We start from the raw sequence: 20,243 nt of genomic DNA, 5'->3' as shown, positions 1-20,243 counted from the left end.
AACAAGCTCCATAAAAGCACCCTTCTCCCCTCACACTATGAATTGCACTCGAATGCCAATCTTATTGGCTTTGCTACTCGCCGTCTATTCCGCCAGAGACAGTGAGTAAATTAAGTAGCTCAACAATTTGGGGTTGTAAACAAGTTAAAATAGAAACATGTGGCTCTCCAATGATGAGTTTTTGAACGATCATTGGACTATTGAGCGACTAGTGGGGTTTTGCCGCTGGTGCTGTAACAATATTGAGAGCCTTGCACTCCGTTACAAAGTAGATATATTCCTATCATGCTTTAACCTCATCCTCACAGTAAAAGAAGCAACGTCTTTTTGTGACTTGTATTTTACAATTCTAACTTAAATTCATTTACATAGAATATATTAAAGTTCACACGACAACCAGGTGGACAATCAGACATGGTTTGATGCTATTCTGGTTTACAGATTTAATGAATGTAACCGAAGAAGTTACAATTCATAGACCCAACGTTTCGACACTCCTGTCTAGTGTCTTCATCAGGGGTGATCTAAACGCTGCAACAAGAGGTCCTTTTATATGATAACTAATTAGCGAACTTTTTTTCTGAAGAGGTGTAAATAGGCGTCAGGAAGCAAACCGCCATCGTCACGATTTAAAGGAGCGTGGACGGGGTTAATATGCCAAGCCTCCAAACAAAGGTGCTGATAGTCACGCCGATAAGTGGTGATAATTTTAGAATTATCCCACCCAATTGTATGGTTAGTTAGGCATGTGTGCTCCGATAAAGCAAAAAGAGCACCAAAAAGCGGTTTTCCTTTGCAAAAAGGAAAATTCAGCTTTATCGGAGCACACACTGTAAACCAGAGTAGCATCAAACCATGTCTCATTTACATAGCTTTTTTGTTCTTTTTTTAACCATAAAAATCTAAACTTTTATTTCGTTAACACACTTTAGGTGAAGGCTAAAAACTCTCTCGGTGCCATAGGGATATTCTTATGTTTGCCCTCATACTTACGCGCAAATGTAAGTCTTTCCTAACAGACCTAGAGCAAGCGCATAAATCAAATCTTCCAAAATTTTCACATTTTTCTTTTTTAACACAATTTGATCAGCGCCAAAATTTCTCTCTCTCAATTACAGTGAGCTCTCTCTTGGGTAACCGCCTTTGGTGCCGGAAAAGCAAAACTAGTCTCAAATTTTGCGAAAGATCACAGCGATTTAAAAAGTTGAAGGACTTGTCTGGGCGGGAGACAACACGGCAAGAGGGATTTGTGATAATGACCTGTTGCAGACACTTTGTTATAACTTTTTACTTATTATCTTTTCCTTTACGCTTTGATTTCCTTTGTTCCGACATATCATCAAGTCTTTTGTCCAATTTTCTCTGTAGCTGCGCTTTACGAGTCACGTCCAAAGCTTTTGGTTTCCCCGCCTTTGGCTTGCTAGCTTGTTGTCTAGCCCTCAATTTTGCCGCTTCACCACAACCATGAACCTCGGGGATATGATGAGACAAGCAGAACGTACCATCACAACATTTACACAACTGTCCAAGAGTTCTAATACTTTTTTTGCAGCCGTCGAAGCCACATTGTGTGTCTAATTTGTTAAAAGAAGCCAATAGTTTGTCAAAGTCTTCTTCTGGTTGTAACGCTGACAAGGATTTGGTTTTAAGTTTTGTCTTCTGCGGCTTCGCACTTGGCGGAGTCGACATCTCCTGATTCCTTTCTGCTCTGTTTGTTTCGGCCAGTTTAGATCTCTGCATCTGGTCGCAGCGAAGAGAGTGTAGCTGGAGATTACAGGCTGGGACTCGTTTCTTGCAAAAGGAGCATGTGCTCAAAAGGTCGGAATCATCTTCGTCGTCTACAAAAGACGGAGAAATATTAGAATCTGAACATTCTAACTCCACGGCTCCTGCGGTGAGCCATTAAGGGTCTGGAGAAAGTCGTTGCTTGTCTCTAAATCTTTTCCCGCCTCATGCCCGCTAAGGCAAAATATTGCCGTGAAACACGTTCAGTAGCTTAAAAAACGCGAAAAAGAACTTGACACGGAGACTGGTTCTGGAAAATAAATGTGACGCTTCCATTTTCTAAGGGAGTTTCCATGAAAATGATAAATTCTGCTCGAAAAGCCGTATCCTAATTAAACTCTGCACAAATTTTGGGGAAATTGGAAAATCCCGCCCTATTAGTGAGCTCGGTGTCTGCTGCTACAATCAATGCACTCTGCTCGAAATTTGGTGGCAAAATTAATACAAGCCTCACAAACAAAATCAGCAATGTAAGGTACATTTTTCTTTGGCGTCAAAAGTATCCCAGAAATACCTTGGATGTGTTTCACTTGGTTCATTCTATCTCAGCCAATTAGAAGCAAAAATAAAACTGACCAATCGCGAGCTGGTCATTCGCGTTTACTCGCGCTTCTAGCAGTTTACTTATGCCTACAATGCGCTTTAATCGGCTATTTTAATCAATTTAGTCTTGGTTAGCGACCCTTCATCGAAAAGTAGCCTGTGAAAAATTCTGATTTGCAATCGCTTAAGTTGAAATTTTCGCGCGAATTTAACCACCAATCAGAAACCTCGCATTGATTTCCAGACGTGGGTTTTTGAGAGTGTGTCAAAGTTTCCCGCAGTGCATTGCAAAACTACTATCGCATAAACACTCTTATTTAATTTAAACTTGTCAAATAAAGTTGGTGAAAGGATGGGTAAAAACAAACCTTTTGAAGCTGATATCGCTTTTCTAATCACGATATACCTCTCCTTTCCCTCTCCATGGCTTTCATGACAGAGAGACAACTTCTCTGCAATACTGTGAACATCAAACCTCTGTTGTGAGCTCAGCGACTTCGGGAAAATCAACTCCTTCTTCGTAGCATCCTGAGTGAAAGCTACAATTTCTTTTTCAACATTTTCACGGCTGTAATTCGTAACCGCATTACTGATATTTTTACTTTTTTCTTGTTTCATTTTTTTTACATTCTTTCCAGAAATTTGTTCGTAGTTTTCTTCGGTAAGATTGGATGCTTTATCAGAAACAACCGACGAAACATCTTTTTTCTCCTCAGCTCCACTGAATTCTAATTTCCTTGTGCCCTCTCCGCTTTCAGAATTATCTTTTGATTTCAAGTTCTTTTCTCCTTTTACATCTCGTTCTTCAGAATCGTGTCTTGTTTCTCCTGTGCTCTTTTTTTTCCATTCATTACCTGTCATTTCAGACATGGAAACTTCGTCCTGCTGGTACGTGTAACAGTTAACACTAGTTGGAAGTGAATCCTGGAGATATTCATGAGCCGATCGCACCTCTCCTTCGCTGCTCATGTATTCCACTAGGGATTTTAGAAAGTTATCATGATTGACAGTCTCGGAATCAGCAACAACAGCCAGGTGGCGACGAGCTCGAGTAATTGCAACGTTAATTCGTCTGTGTTCGGCGAGAAAACCAACTTCACCTAAAAGAAAAAAAAAGATCGATGAAAAGGCATTTGAACAGTTGCTACATGGAGAAGAAAAAAGCGCTCAGTTTTGGTACACAGTGACAGCAAATTTCAGGACAATGTGGGATCATAAGCGTAGATTAAGGATTATCTAAAAAATTTTAATTAGAGAATGGTTACAAAAAGAGAACCAAAAAAATCAAAACTAACAAACAAAACAGGCAAAAAAACAAAAAAGAAAGGGTTGGTTTACTTTACTTTTAAAAATAAACCATCACGTAGTTATAATCAAATCAATTTAATGCCTTACATATATGGCCCAATTGTATCCAAAGGGGACTAAAAGTCACTTCGTTATTGCGTAAATGCAAAATTGAAGGCTCAAGTTTTGTGGGGCTTTATCAAAGTGCAGGAAAAGCCGAAAAAAAACCATAAAACTAAATAATATTAACACAATACTTGAATTAACTTGATCGTAAGTGGAGCAAATTTGATAAAGGCTGAAGTATGTTACCCTTTTTGTTCGAACGGACCAGTGATATAACAACAGCTTCCTTCTCTCTTCCTTGAAAACCATCCACAGATTTGATTTCTAACGCTGGATACTTGGAAGAGAGACGTAATCTGAGTAGCTCCACCTTAAAAGTATTGGGCAAAGAGAGAAATGAATAAAAAAAAATTTAAAAGAAAAAATATTTAAAGTAAAATTTTAACTTCGCTCTGTGATTGGTCCTGAAAACTTGCGCTACTATCTCCTTCAATCAGATGCAAAAACCAAAAAGTAACGACGGCTCATTCTCTTGCCTTTTCTGGTGCTTCAGGAAGCCCTGGCACTGATGTATGGGCTTCAGGAAGCCCTGACATTGATAAGCCCCCATCCTCCCTCTCCAAAGCTTATCTGAGTCTTTGATAACTTGTAGTTACCAAGGTAACCTTTCAACAAAAATAGACGTGTCAGACCTAAGTTATCTGTTTCAATCTACCTGTAAGTTGTAAGGTGCGATGACGGCGATGTCATTAGGTTGGAGCCCAGCCGTCATAAGCGCCATGACATGCGCAGCGACGATGTCAGCCTCGCCTTCATTCCCTTTTGACACTTCATCTTCCACCTCCTTTTCTCTGACGTCACATCCCGCGGTGTCAATCAAAAGAAGTGGAATTGACGTCTCGTCTGTTTCTTGAACTCCAGGAAGATCTTTTAAAAGATGTGAATTCACAGAGCTGTCTGCGTTAAGTCGACCATCGTACAGTTTTTCAGACGACCACTTCATAATCGCCTCATTCATTCTGTAACAAAATTAACATGTTTTGTTTTACGTTTGATAACTCAAGATTTATTAGTCCCGAGAAAACGATAGAGAAAACTGTCGTTTTCCGCCAGGATTCGAAACCAAGTTCCTTCTGCCCGTTGTTCTCTCCACCACTCAGCACCAGAGTAAAACCGTCGGGGTGAGGGGGGGGGGGGGGAGAAGGGGTATGGGGTATGTTCAGGTCTAGAAACTTGCTAAAACATTTATTCCACCTTCACAGCACAAATTACACAGGATGTGGATTGGGATTTGTTAATGAGATTTCACCCTTGAAGTTCAAGATTTGAAGCCTTTACGACCAAGAAAAATACATGATTGTAACAAAAAAAGAAATAATGCCTTCTTTTTCATTTGAAGGAAAACTTTAATGACTAGGATTGCGTGGCACTCGAGAACACGGAGCGAACAAGGAGCGTTTCGCTTGTTTAAAGATAAATAATTTCCACTTTCCAAGTGCAATAATTATAATGTTACAAACCTGTACTGCGTTGTTAACATGCGCACGGCTCCATCTCCCAGCATTTTTATGAGCCTCTCCATTAAAGTGACATCTAACCCTTGTTTGGCCGCTTTCTTGGATAATATTGTGGGAGGTAACTGAAGATGATCACCTGCAAGAACACACCTAGCAAAAGAAAACAAACGCAAAGATACAATAAGGCTCACGCAAATAATACACTTACCCCAAGAGGCTACCTTACTCACTTAACACAATTCAGGAAACTTCGATTGTGGTTGGTTCAGTGCGCAGTTTTTTGGGTGAGTGAAATTCACCGCAGAAACACAAAATATGCAGCTAACGGTCTTATTACCCTTCAACAATTGGATCTAATTATAGCAATACTAGTTTAAATTTCCTAACACCTAAAATATGTAATTCTGTCACAATTCACATTTGCTTCTTTTTCACAATTCAAATTATGTCTAACATTTGATCTGTAGCTCTATTAATGATACTCTCTATTAGGTGGGTGAATCTCAAAATGCAGTTGTATACACATGTTTACCTTTTTTTGTTAAGACTAGAGCTTATGTTACTGTTTTTCAAAAATATTGTATCTTCGCCATCATAAATGTACTGGGTTTCCTGTGGTGTTTGCTTACCTTGACGCCCGTAATAAAGGTATCCAGCAGCCAGCCTCGAGAGATTGCGCAGCCTCATCAATAACAACCAAATCAAAGTGTTCTTGCTTGACAAGTTTAAGGGGACCATCAGATGACGCACTAGTATTGGTTGCCAGGACAACATCAGCGCTGGTAAGAATTTCTGTGACAGCTTTATCCTCTCTTTGTTTCAGCTCTCCTCGTAGAGATTTTATTTCTTGTTTGAGGTGCTTCTTTTCTGATTGACTCCTTGATTTTCTTACTTTTGACTGATGACAGCAGGGAACCAAAAGACAAAAGGAATTAAAACTGCCATCAAGCTCTCAAATTTGCTAACTGAAAAGTAAATAAGCTCAAAAATTGCTCTAGACTTCTATGGAATTCACAGAGACCCTTGTTCATAGGAAGCCATGTTGCTGGGAAAGCAAATGATTTGCAATAATGATTCTTTTCATACATCTTTTATTAAATCCATCAAGTATTTACAAACTCTGTTAAAGCAACAAGCTTTACTATATCTAACTGCCTTGATCTTCCTCAAAACCAAGACAAGTTGCAACAGAAGCAGAGCTTCTTATGAGAAATTCTGTCTATATTCCAAACACAGTTTGTGAGGAAAAGCATAAGCCTGGGGCAAGCAAGTTGCAAAACATCCTGGAAACCCCATTCAAAGAAAATAATAGAGTGGGAAGAAAATAAAATGGTTGTTTATGTTCAGCACAAAAGTATACTTGAAATCTAATCAAATTAACTATCATGTTACACCAAATCTCTCTCTGGCATGTTTATTTTCCCCTAAGTCTCCATGGATAGAGGGGACTAAGGAGAGGATACATTTTTCCCAGACCCTAGCTGATTTTTGTTCATCTCCATGGCCTGAAGGACCAGCACAGGCTATTAATAATTGTCCATACCAATGTATCATCAATGTCTTTTCTGACATCTTGCACAATGGTTGTTCCTTCAGAAGTAGACAGCAAAGCATCCAAAGAATGATCCTGAACAACACTCAGCAGTCGAGCAGGGTGACCAATCCTCACAACCTGAAACACAATAATCAATCACAATTAAAAGAAAAGAACCTCAGTTTTTAGTCTGGAACAAATTTGCTGGTTACCCTGTATAGTTTTGCTAGCTATCTGATCATAGGAAATTAATGCTCGTGTTATGAAAAGTATTTGAAATTGAAGTGAATTGAGAGAGAAATTCCTTTGTCAGGACATTTCAATCAAAAGAAAATTTTGGATATGTCTGCCAGATGGGAATTCACATTTAATTTACTTGTGTCATAAAAATTTTCCCAACAGTTACTTTAAATTAGTAATTAAAACATTACCTTAACTTTGCTTTTAATCAACTTTTCAACCATGTTGTCAACAGCAACATTTGAAGGTGCACAAGCTAATACCTTGAAGGAAAATGAGCCATGAGATACATATGAAGGCCTAAGCCAAAATTTCCCTTATTTTTTTTGTTAAATGGTTTAAGAACAGCGACCTTGACTTAATGCTATGGGTATTTTAAAACATTTGCATCAGTTGAAATGTAGCCATTGTTAACAGAAGATTTGAAAAATATGGGAGTTGTGAATGGACAAGTACAACTAGCTGGGAGGAACTTAGGAAAAGGAATAGTGACAGGCCCCTCCATAGAGACAGAGAAGGAGCAGTCCTAGGCTTCTAAAGTTCACCAAGGAGAAAACAGGACAATAATAGTGAATAACTGGGAAACTCTCCCGCTTTGCCCTTTAACTCCCAAGATCTCATTAGTAAATTCTCCTTACTGTCTTCCATACAATTCTTATAATGTCAATTTGGAGAATTTGGTATCGGATCAATTAGTAATCCCATAATTGATATTTTACTTTATTCTCATCACTTGTCTGCACAATATTGTCTAGATATAGTAAGGAGAAATTCTGTCTTGGTCACTCACTGGAGTTAAGTGTTAATGAGTCACTTAATTAAACATTTTGTTCTATTGTATCAACATTTCCAACCTACACTTAACCTTTTAACTCCCAATACCGGATTAAGTTAAATGTTAATCATGTTGTTGGTAATCACTTTTGGGAGTTAAAAGATTAAGAGTACTCTTTAAAAGGTTTAACTCCTTAGCTGCCAACTCCATTGAGAAGTCCTTTGCCAATACAAATGGATTAAATATTTTTCAAATTGTAACTTACTTTAATTTTTAGAGGCCAGTTTATTTTACATCTCCAATGCCAGAGATTTGACTGTTACTCTCAAACTTTTGACATACTGAGTATGTCATGTAAGCACACAATATCCAAATTTTGTGACATACAAAGTATGTCTAGGGGGCAGTAAAGGAGTTGAGAGATAAGTTTTACCCTTTATAGATCTCTAATCTAAAGAAGTCCAGTGTACTTTAAATCTATCACTCTTAAAGTTTAGGGACAAAAATCAACAAAACATCTAAAATCTTCATTTACCTTCATTTTAAGATTTCTCACAGCCTGAGTGATAATCTCAACAACAGTTGTAGTTTTCCCAGTCCCAGGTGGACCATGAACTATCGCCACTTCTCTCTGACACAATGCAAACCTAACTGCTTGCCTCTGTGAATCATCAAGACTTTGATTGAAGAAGATGCATGGCATCTCTCCTCCTTCTGTGAAGGGTCTGATCTGTAATGGAGGTCCAGGAGGTACATTCCCAAACAGTACATCAATCAAATGAGCAGCTGGCCCCTCTCTGTACTTTGTTAAGGTGTCAAGGGCACTTAAGTGGTAAAGAAGAAAATTAACTTTTTTCAACTTGAGTTGTTAGTTCTATGCCATGATAAACTTGTCCACTCATGGTGAAGATGTTCTCTTCTGACTAGCAAAAGTAAGATAATGCTTTAAAAATTTGAAGACAGGTATAATGATTCCAGAAGGTTATTAATTTTGCCTTGGATGTTTGATATTTTGTTGGTGAGAGGGTGGAGAGGCAGAGAGGTGAGGAAAGGAGAGGGAATTGTCCTGTACCACACAGTTAATTGTAAGAGAGGAAGAAATTTGATAAACCCAAAATGAGAGTGAATTGTGATTTTTGCCAAAATGACCACAAATCAGCTAAGAAAAAAATTATGACTAAAATCTTACATCATATCACAGTACCACACACAACATAAAAAGGTAAAATAATTAAAAAAACCAACAACAACAAAAACAAATAACAAAATGAACCTCACCAGTGAAATACAATTGAAATAATAATATTACAGATAATAAGGCAGAAAAAATTAACTGGTTTGACAGGGTTTTAACTCAATCCTCACGGGCATTAGTTGGATACTACTTCCATCTAAACTAAAAGCTACATGTTTAGAGCAAGGCAAATATTAGAGGGTTGTTTGTTCCCTGTTAAGAAATCACATTCCTAAGCAATTTCTTTTATTGAACTTCACCTGTGAAGATCATTTTATAACTTGTAAAGTTTACATGACATAGTGAGTGCAGCTGGTGGCAAAGTCTGGCCTCTAATCTCAGATGAAGACTGTTAACCCTTTCACTCCCAAGATCTCATTAGTAATTCTCCTTACTGTCTGCTACACAATTCTTATGATGTTATTTCATATAATTTGGTATTGGATCAACTTATAATCCCATGATTGATATTTGTCTTTATTCTCATCACCTACATGCTTGATATTGTACTGATATTGTAACGAGAAATTCTGTCTTGCTCACTCATGGGAATTAAAGGGTAAAGAGTAGTAGTAGCCATAGCAAAGTGCACTGGTTTGGCTGAGTAATAATGACCAATATCTTCTGACTGGGTGATTTAATTACCTCTTGATTCTTTTGTGAGTTACATCATTTGCCAATTTGATTAGTTTAAATGGACCATCATCATCAAAACTGAGGTTGTCAGCTGTTTCATCAAATGCTACAGTAACAACTGTCTGGGAAACACGGCTTACAATTCCAGAGGCAATATCACTTGCTGCTTGATTGGAATTCAACCAACTAAGTCCCACTATGTCTCCTGAGTAAAGAGAATTCGAACATTACATCTATTTGATTCATTGTAGTGCGTTGTGGATTGTATCTTCATGAAAAAGCGGAGCCAGATTGTCCACCAGAACATCGAATAATTTGGGCCCAGGGCGAGCACGTTAATAGCTAACGATTGTAACTTTTCACTGCATCAGATAAAGAAACAATACTTGCCAGGTGTTAAAGAATGTGTCGGGAGTTTGCCATCAGAGCCAGGCTTATTTATCTCGAAGGTCAGAAGAAGTCGTCCATACAAGCCCGTCCTTCGGCTTCGGATACGAAGTTTCAACAGACAAACGCCCCTTCTTTGAAGCTCCTTTGGACTGACATTCTCTTGAAGAGATTTTGTCTCCTCGATTTCAGCTTTCCTTTCTAAACTTAGGAGAGAAATTGTCTTTACTACAAATTGAGACACGTCGACCGCCATTATGGCTTATTGTAGTGCAGCGAAAATGAAGTACAAATGAGTTGTTGGTGTGATCAGCTCCTCTGACAACTAATAATGCAGGCTCGACTATTTCCGGTTCTTTTGTTCTTTCCATTCAGTCCAGACATTTGAAATATAATTTAAAGTTATTTTACATTATTTCATTGATAAGCTATATAACGACTTCAATGTTTGCAGAAAGGAAGGGTAAGTAACCAAGCTTTTAAAACTGTCAGCCTTCCTAAAAGTTTGGGAAATTTTCACATTTTTATTGAACACAAAATTTTAATCCTCTCTTGTGAGGATGTTATTGAGAGATAAGTGATATTTTCAGGGGGCTGAAAGCAGAGACTGATATTTTTTAAGTGAACCCATGAAAAGTTTTTACTAACAAACATGCACACTAACAAACAATTTTAACTGCATAAATTTGGGCCATAGCGGTTTTGGATCTCTGAAAATGGCCTCGTTTTAACTGGGTTCCTTACGTTACTTTTCATGTCCTCCACATGCGTGTACAAGCCTGTCACCCTTAATAGAATTAATATGCCTAGCTAGGCTAAAAAATTATGTAGTGGATATCAATCTTACGATGCAAAGTGGATAATATACAGTGGATTAATAAGTGTTAGCGAGGAGCTCAAATCTTTTTGTAATTAACAATTAATTTTGTTTTCACAGCTTGCAGCCGTTTGATTTTGAATTCTGAAACAAAAAAAAAAGTATCCAAAGTGGGAAATATGAAAACATTTACATCAGTCCTTTCTGTTAGCTCTCCAGGAGGCGATTGCAACGTCTCTTTTTTCTAAAATGAGATAGTCTTAGTATTTAAATGGCATTTAATATTTGAATCAATTTAAATTCCCGTTGCATGGTACGCATGATTTGCTGCATAGTCATGCAAATTTCTCTTTTGCGTGACTCTAAAATTTGATTGGTTCAGCGTTCGCATCTGTTTTGCTGTCCAAGCATTTGATTGGCTAACGATTCAAACGCAGTTTGTTTGAATGATTTCTAAACTGTCGAGCTTCTTCGAATCAGTCATTTCCTTCAAGCGAATGTAAAGTTCGTTCTGTGAATGCTTACTTTGATCTATGATCAGTAATCTCGTGATTTGTTTTTTCACAATTACTAATCAGTTAAAAGAGCCGAAAGCGAAATTATTTCCTGTTTCTTTACACTGGTAGCCGAAAACAAGCTTGATAAGCGACCAACAACCTCGAGTAAAGATGCACAGGGCAACATCTAGGGAGAAGTTCAGTTCTGCAAAACTTCCTAAAGAACTGGATCAGTATATCGTAGATCCTACAACGAAAAAACGTTATCACCGCGGCCGTTTCCTTGGCAAGGTACATACGGTTATGTAAAAGTATAACCCCTAAGCAACGCGAGCACACGAAGGTTTGATCGCATGGTCAATCTTCAAATATCTTAAACACTTGTTGCTCTTCGTGATTTTTCAGGGAGGATTTGCAAAATGTTACGAACTCACCGATATGGAGACGAAGGAGATCTTGGCGGGAAAGATAATTTCAAAGACCATGTTGACGAAACCGCACCAAAAAGAAAAGGTGAGCAATTAAACTATGGACGCCGAAGTATGGACTAGTCGTTGTTCCGTTGTAACACTGAGCTTATCAACCTAAATTTGTTTAATTGAACTCTCGTTAAGCCTAATTCGCGATTCAATTTCTGTAGATGTCCATGGAAATTGCCATTCATCGTTCAGTGGGACAAAAGAAAAGTCTTGGCTCCCAGCCGCACAGACATATCGTTGGTTTTCGTGGATTCTTCGAAGACGATGACTATATTTATATTTTACTGGAGTTATGCAGAAGAAGGGTATGTAAGACTTTAGGAGGAAGCTGTGGAAGCTATAATCTTGTCAGGGTTACGTATTTAAAGAATATTTTCACTTATCATCGTGATTTTCAAGACCTATTAAACTTTTTTATTTTGGTGTTAGAGACCGTTCGATCCGCCGCTCATCCATAAAATAATTTATGCAATCGAAGGCGAATATTTGAAATAAACGACGTCGATGTGCTGATAAACAGGACGCACGAAAAGGCCATTTTTTGTGTTTACGATAGGAAAGAGTAAGAAAATTGTGTGCGTGGCAAATTCTGCCTTAAAATCTATTGGAAATAGAATAGTCGATATTTTGAATATTTAATTTAGTTGAATCTTCCACGTATTTGTAAGTTTATACTCCAGCCTTTGTTCTTCGTTCAACGTTTTTACAACTCCACTGAATCGTTTTTAACAATCATTTTTCCTGCTTGTTGCTTTTCAAATCTACATTATATTTTGACACACTGCCTCAATGGGAAATCAAAATTACTAAGCCGTAGGGTTTATTTTACTAGACGAACTTTAAAAGGAACTAAGTTCTTTTCCCGAGAAACACCTGTTGATACACCTAACAGAGCTGAAACATAAATATTACATGAACAATGAATAATAAAAGAAATTTGATAGTAATGATTTAGGGTAAAAAAAAAAGAACCCTATGTGAGCTGGTAGTATAAAGATTTTTGTCTAAGTTAAATACACTTGTTAGTAATATCGTTTTCCTTCTTTTTTGGCCTCAGTGTAATTTTGATTCTTTAATTTATGCAAAGCGAGATTCACTTAAGATTAAGGAAATTTGGCTGCATGTTCACCTGGCATAAGCAACAACAAAAAACATTAAAAATAAACATTAGCAAAAGTTTTCATAAGACTAGTGTATTAAATAGATTAAATTTTATATTAAGTCTCTGGTTTTGCCTCATCTCCAAAAAAAATAAGTGAAGAAGCTAAAAATTAAGTTATTCTTTACAGGTATGCTCACTGAATTGATCTTGCCCAATACCAAAAAACTGCTGTATATTTTGTTTTCTTTTTGTTATTTCTGTAGAAGCATTCAGTACCCAACACTAAATATTTCATTCACTGTTCAGGTTTTCCTCTAATTTATAAGAAAAAATTTGTTGTGAAGCAATCTTGTCTTACTTGGCAAAGCATGCTGCATTTTGAATTAGTTTTATTTCAAAATATCTTTTTAGAAGTATGTTTTCATTTCCTTGGTGCATTAGGGAAATTAATGATTTGTTTTGTTAGTTATGGAGGTTTTGTGAACAATGAAGTTTTTTGAAGTATTTTATTGAAAACATCATGCATGGTTTGATGCGGTTTTATTGTCATGATGAAAATAAATTTATTTCAGAGATGAAAGAGTTTCGAGATAAAAATTTATGAGGTAAATAAAGTCAGAAAAAGAGAAGTCTAAATGGATATTTAATTCTCTTCTTCCCCAGAAAGGTTATATTCACAAACCATGTATTACATGAACACAGTTTTTGAACAATAAAATTTGTATTTAAAAGGGCAGAGTTGCCAATAGGAGCTGGTTTGCTGGCTTGTCTTCAATCTTTAGCCACCTTCTTTTCTCTCATTTCATCATAAACATTGATTTGTTTTTGAGTGCAATTGAATGTATAATTTACCAGTAACAGGTTTAGAAGTGTAAATTTATTCCCTTTTCAGAATTTGCTTTAGAATTAGTGTAAACTTCATCAAAAAGTTGCAACAGTTTAGCAGAACAATTCAAAACATGGCTTCCATGATACCCTTGCCCTTTAGTATACCTTAATTACTCTCTACATCAAAACTAGTTGACAGACTGCATGTCCTGGAAGGGTTAAAGCTTATAGTCTGTTGTTTTGTGCATTTCAGTCCATGATGGAACTTCACAAACGTCGCAAAGCCTTGACTGAACCAGAAGTCAGATATTTCATGAAGCAGATTGTTGAGGGCACCAAATATCTTCATGACAATAAAATCATTCACCGTGATCTTAAGCTTGGAAATTTATTCCTGAATGATGATATGGATGTCAAGATTGGAGATTTTGGTCTGGCAACCAGAGTGGAGATTGATGGAGAAAGGAAAAAGTAAGATATTGGAGGAATATAAGCTTTCAGTACAGGAAAAAGATGGCTTTATGCTTAATAAATGAAAACATCTTGTGATGTAGAGCAAATGTGAAACATGCACAAAAATGTACAAATATGAGCTGTTGAAATTTAAGTTTCCCAATACATTTAGTTGCTGTTTTGCATGAAATGATATCATATGGTTGCCATGATTAAAAAATATTTAATTAATAGCCCTTTTGTATGACTGATGATGACTTCTGCTTGGAAATGTCAGTCACTGTGACCAAAAAAAAACAGTCTTTCTCAGGACTACACCTTCGTCTGGATGATCAGACCACATGATCAGTTGTACTTTTGTTAAGTTCAATGAAGATCATATCGATTACAAGGGCTAAGGTGAATTGTTACATGATCAATCATGGTCTATGACCAAGTACTGAAATTCCAATTTCAAGATGGGATACATATATTTTCTTTTTGGAGTTTTTTCCTGTTTTAATTTACTGATAATCTAACAGTTGGGCTTTCCTAAAAAATTGAGAACAATTCTTGAATTGTAACATGCAGCTGTGCAAAAGACGTAAAACTATGTATTAACAGCTAGCTTTATTACTTTTGTTTGACTGTGCCATGTACAAAAAGCAGCTGTGCAAAAGACTGATGCAATGACAGCTTGCTTTATTACTTTTTTATGACTATAACATAAACCTTTATTTTATTGAACATCAAAAGAGTTTACTTATAAATTAATCTTTTTTCTCAGAACTCTTTGTGGAACTCCAAACTACATTGCTCCCGAAGTGCTCAATAAGAAAGGACACAGTTTTGAGGTGGACGTCTGGTCATTGGGATGTATCTTGTAAGTTCAGTGGGGCCAATTCTCATGGTGGTTGAAAAATGTGTATGACCTCTATAATTTTTACTTCAAATTTTTTTGAAACTGTTTTTTTAGGACCCTGATTGAAAATGGCATAATATTTATAAATACAAGACTAACAGACTCTTATGATGATTACAGGTACACTCTTCTTGTTGGAAAGCCACCCTTTGAGACCTCTTCCTTGAAGGATACATACCAGCGTATCAAAAGAAATGAATACTACATTCCTTCTAAAGTTTCTCACTCTGCACAGCTTTTGATTATTAAGCTTTTACGACCAGATCCTGCAACAAGACCTGGCCTTCAACAAGTTCTAGATGACGATTTCTTCAAGGGATTCACACCGAGCCGCATGCCAGTTAGTAGTTTAACCATGGTGCCCAGGTTTGCCTCAGGATCTTCTGCCAACCTTCTTGGCACATCCAGACGGCCACTAAATGAGTTAAACGCACAAGAACCTGTTGCTAGCACAACCAGGAAAGACAAGGCTGCCTTTCTGGAAAAAGTAAGCAACAGAAGGTCACTTGGTGTTCGAGTTTGTGGTGCTGAGAGTAAACTGATTATGCCTGGTGAAGCTGTTGCTGAAGAGTTGAAGGAGGAAAACCAAGATGGTGAGTAAGGGTTTTCTCTTAGTGTTGTATATTTGAAAAAAAAAATATATATATATATATATATACCAGTGAACAGTAAATCATGGTAATTACTATCAAGTTTTACACTTACATCAACTTGGAATACTGCATCCTCTCTGTTGCATCTTTATGTACTGTTCAACTGAAATTGCCAATGAAACCCTGTTAGTAATAACCACACAGTCAGCCTCAAGGTTCTTAATAAATAGAATCCTTCTCTTCAACTGAAAAATGCAGTGGCCAATTTTGATGACATGTATTTAACTAAATAATGTTGTTGTCATTAATAACTGGCATGTTATTGTTATCATGGTCATCATCAAAGACCTGGAGGTTTCTTGTATATGTTTGGACCTTGAATTGAAAGTTTACATATTGCTGTTATTATCAATTAGCTGATCTTCCTGTGTTATTTTTGTCACAGAGATACCAAAAGACTGTTATCTTTCCCAACTTCACAAGCTTATTACATCCTGTCTGGACAGCAGACCTTATCCTCCCCATCGACTCACCATTAATGAAGGTAAGAAATTTTTATATATAAATAATATATTTAATAAATTTTAATAGTTTCATATGAACATATTGAAAGTTTTTCAAAGGATAGTCTGTAAGTATCCCAGAGAGATCAAGGGAGATCCCAGAACCTGAGCCCTTCTGTTTACTCGCACTTTGATAAAGAAGGCTAAGTAAGGGCCATTGCACAAAAGTGGACAGGCTTAGATTTGTCTCATCAAATTAAATCCAAGGACAACTTTGATCTTGTCTGTTGCATGCATCTGTATTGAAAATTTCAAAGTTGTCAAATTCTGTCAGTCCTGATCTTCTCAGACAAGCAACTGTCATAAGAAAGTAAGTATCTTTTCTCAATGGATTCAAATTTAAGTAGAATTGCCAGGATCATCTCAAGTTGTTTTGAAATTTTAAAATATGCAAGTTTTGCAAAAAAAAAAAAAATAAAATAAAAAAAGACAATTATTGCCCTCCTGGTAACAGCTGCAATCCTTTTGATTATGGTTCATAATTTGATTAATGGGAGGAATTTTTATTTTGAAACAGATGATGCTGAAGACCCAGCATATGTTCCAGTGTACTGGGTTGGTAAATGGGTGGATTATTCTGACAAGTATGGCTTTGGTTACCAACTTAGTGACAACAGTGTAGGAGTTCTGTTCAATGACTTAACAAGAGTCATTCTTTTCCAGGATGGAGAGTAAGTAGTGGAGAGTAGATGTCCTTTTTCATTACTTAATCCAATCATCTTTTTAGTACTTGTATGAGGAACCAGGTATAGAATTGGTTGACAAATAAGTTTTCTTTTCATATCGTAGGGACCATGAATTTATTAATGTGTAAAATTAAATTTATTTAGTGTTTTGGCGACAGTATGATTAAAATCTTTTCTATCTTGTTAACACTTTTGGAGACATAAGGCTCCCCTCAACTTGTCTTTCACAGTAAAGTTTAAAAATGTGTCATTCATATCTATTGTTGCATTGAAACCTAAACAGATAGTTAAATGTACAGTCAAGTAAACATATTTTTGATTTGGGTTTGCTTTGGAAAATTTATAGATTTTCTATCTAAGTTATTTTAATTTGTACCAGACAATTTATTTTGTCAATTTTTTCTCTACACAGCAACCTGCAGTACATTGATGAAGAAAGGAAGGAGCATTACCACACACTAAAGGGTTACCCTAAATACCTTGAAAAGAAAGTGACTCTTTTAAAACACTTCCTGACTTACATGAATGACCACTTATTAAAGGTATTTACAAAGTAAAAATTGTTATTTTAGAGTACAATGTCTGTCCACATGGCTTGCATGAGCCAATGAAAACCAGGAAAGTTAACCAGGGAAAATTACTAGCAGGAGTTGATCTTTTTGAGAATCCCAAAGCAATAAATACTAAGAAGTGTGATTGAATGATTATTTTCAAGTCACATTGTTTGAAAGTAAAGTCTCAATCTTATGTCATCAAAAACATTAAATAAGTGCTCAGAAAAGGTCATGTATAGTCATGGTGGAAATGAAAAGTTTTTCAAACTAAAACCCTGATTTGCTTTAGAAGGCAATTCATGATTTTGATTTGGTAATAGCATTATGATTTTTTCTCTCAGGTTTAAAGTAAACAGATGTTGATTAGAGTACAAGAGTACACTGCCAAATTTAACTTATTTTGTCTTCTTTGCAACATCTGGTATTAGTTTATGGTATACCTGTGCAGAAGTAGCAGGAGAAAACCTTGTGAAGCAACCAATGAAGACTGCTGACAATTAGCTCTTTCATTCAACTTGTAGTACAACTGCATGTGGTGAATTTATGTGACAATTGGGTTATTGCCAAAAAAGATGCAGCTTGTACATCAGTGTTTACAGTAAATTGAATTGCACACGGTCATAAGTTTTAAATAAATTTGTTTGTATTCAGGCTGGTGCAGGTACCAAAGGTGCCAAAGAAGATGAATCAGCAAGGTTACCTTTCTTGAAGCAGTGGTTCCGTACAAAAGAGGCCATTGTATTGCATCTCACTAATGGCACTCTACAGGTGAATAAATAAATTCTTTCAAGATATATTTATTGGTACTGATGTATTACTTGAAGAGGTGCTGCACCAAAAATTGCTGCTTTTACGACTCCCTAAAATTGCTTTAGTGCAGAGTTTATAGAACCCATTAACTCCCAAGATCTGTTGCATCAGTAGCTTTGTGGCAGAGCATCTTAGTGCTAACTGCAACTGTCAAGGATTTCAATGCTGATGGGACATTAACATTAATTTTGTTTGTAAAGAGAATATGAAAGATGGTAAATTTTGAGCTCAGTAAGAAATAGTAACAAACTTTTATACATAAGATTTTATATTCATTGTTGGAGCTGTATTTTGTCTCTTGACACTTTTTAATTGTAACATTATCAATTTATGTTTTTACACAGATCAACTTTTTCAAGGACCATACCAAGATTATGGTGTGTCCTCTAATGGGGGCAGTGACATACATTGATGAGAGCAAAAGATTCAGGACATTTCCTTTGAAGAGCATTGAAAAACATGGCTGTAGTGCCAGTATAGCCAAACGACTTAGCTATGCTCGTAAAATGATAGAGCAAATACAAGAGTCTGAAAGGAGAAGCAATAAGGAATGAATAAAATGAACTGGATTACCTTAGTAGTAATCTTAACTTTATCATGTTTTTCTCTTGATTTCTTGATTATTTCCTCGTTTTATTCAATTGTGATCTGTATGGGAAGATTTTACTGTTTATAATGATGAATTAAATATTTCATTATTAAACTATTTATTTGCAAAAAGTAGAAGCTGTTAGCCAGTCAAACTTTTAGGATAGTACTTAAAAGCAGTCTAGTGTTATACTCCTGAGTTATGCTTTGTCAATCACTTCTGTTGTTTCACTCAATGCTGTTCATCTTTCTTCAGACCTTGGCAATTTGAGAATGAATTGATGAATTGATTACAGAGGTCTTGTAACCAAGAAACCTCTTTGTAAGAAAAGGGAAGAAATTCAATCCATAGAAGTTATAAATAAGTTAAGTTAGCTTCTAGAGTTTATGGAAAGAATTTTACTAATTTACAAATGTTCATCCAAATGATTTGATGAAGGCTTAAGATAATTAATTTCCCTTTATAGCTTATTGTATAAATACTCCCAATGCTTTTCAACCCATTTAGAGTCTTTCAGTATGTGAAAATAACTAGTGAGGTCACTACAATTTGTTCTAGAAACTATGAAAATGTGAAAGAATATGTTCACAATAGTTAAGATGAATGCTTCAATTATTGTTTGTTATTAATGGTTATACCTTGTCATTGTAAATAGCGATTTTACCTGTAATAAAAGAATTTACTCTACGTCACATCTCTGGTGTAGTTCTCTTTTTGAATTTCTGTCTGGACTTGGAGGTAAAAAATTTAAAATATTCTCTGAATTCAGTGCATCAATTATTGCTGCAGGTTCTCATCAAAGCGTTTACCGCCAATAGTTGGTGAGTAGTTAATGATTATTAAGTTCTTTCCAATTTAACCAACCAGGCAGATAACACTTTATGTTTCAAACTACTGACTTTGGAGATCCAGTTTACTGACTTAGAGTGGACTTCATAAAATTGATGTCATTAACTGCCACCTCTCTGCAAGCAGTTTAGGCAGAACACAAAACAGCCAGTCTTTACCCACAAATTGAAAGTGACCAGTCAAAAATGATGAACACCAGACTGATAACCAGCCACCGACAAACAATTCTTCACCTCTCGCTAATAATGAATTCTGTTCAAGTAATATTAGTTTTCATTTCACCCAAAATATTTTGAGGCCTATTGAAAGTTGCTGGTCAAAGTTACCTTTTGCAGTTTAACATCAGTATGCATAGTCTCCATACTTTTCTCTAGACATTTTCTGAGGTGCTCTCAAGGATGAATTGTTTAAAAATTAGGAGCTTCTTGAATTAGTAATCATTTCCTTTTTTCTCCTATCCTGAATGTGTAATTGAGGGAGGATAATGTAAGGAGAAATAAGATGCAAGACACTCTGAA

The 20,243-nt window shown here is 36.2% G+C and overlaps 2 protein-coding genes across 3 annotated transcripts; one reads left to right on the top strand and one right to left on the bottom strand.

Moving 5' to 3' along the window:
• Positions 1–321: 321 nt before the first annotated feature.
• LOC113666438 (DNA-binding protein SMUBP-2) lies at positions 322–10,378 on the bottom strand. The gene is made up of 11 exons (XM_027182227.2): positions 10,008–10,378; positions 9,627–9,822; positions 8,283–8,571; positions 7,164–7,235; positions 6,742–6,870; positions 5,828–6,096; positions 5,202–5,348; positions 4,397–4,700; positions 3,928–4,051; positions 2,697–3,428; positions 322–1,838 (listed from the first exon to the last, which is right to left on the bottom strand). The coding sequence occupies exons 1-11, from the start codon at positions 10,258–10,260 to the stop codon at positions 1,288–1,290; spliced, it is 3,066 nt and encodes a 1,021-aa protein (XP_027038028.2). The 5' UTR covers positions 10,261–10,378; the 3' UTR covers positions 322–1,287.
• LOC113666440 (serine/threonine-protein kinase PLK1) lies at positions 10,340–19,563 on the top strand. Of its 2 annotated transcripts, none has more exons than XM_089201785.1 (11): positions 10,340–10,467; positions 11,724–11,831; positions 11,959–12,102; positions 13,981–14,198; positions 14,947–15,042; positions 15,202–15,674; positions 16,120–16,218; positions 16,755–16,908; positions 17,336–17,465; positions 18,129–18,245; positions 18,632–19,563. In XM_089201785.1, exons 2-11 carry the CDS (start codon positions 11,757–11,759, stop codon positions 18,839–18,841), a joined length of 1,716 nt encoding a protein of 571 aa, XP_089057911.1. In that variant the 5' UTR covers positions 10,340–10,467; positions 11,724–11,756; the 3' UTR covers positions 18,842–19,563. The 2 variants fall into 2 exon arrangements, with proteins under 2 accessions (XP_089057911.1, XP_027038031.2); XM_027182230.2 differs by lacking the exon at positions 10,340–10,467 and adding an exon at positions 11,259–11,609.
• The last annotated feature ends 680 nt before the right edge of the window (positions 19,564–20,243 follow it).

Source organism: Pocillopora damicornis, chromosome 3 (genome assembly GCF_964200805.1).
Source record: "Pocillopora damicornis chromosome 3, jaPocDami1.2, whole genome shotgun sequence".
NCBI lineage: Eukaryota > Metazoa > Cnidaria > Anthozoa > Scleractinia > Pocilloporidae > Pocillopora > Pocillopora damicornis.
The sequence above is the reverse complement of the archived record's forward strand: the minus strand, read 5'-3'. Positions and strand labels throughout refer to the sequence as shown.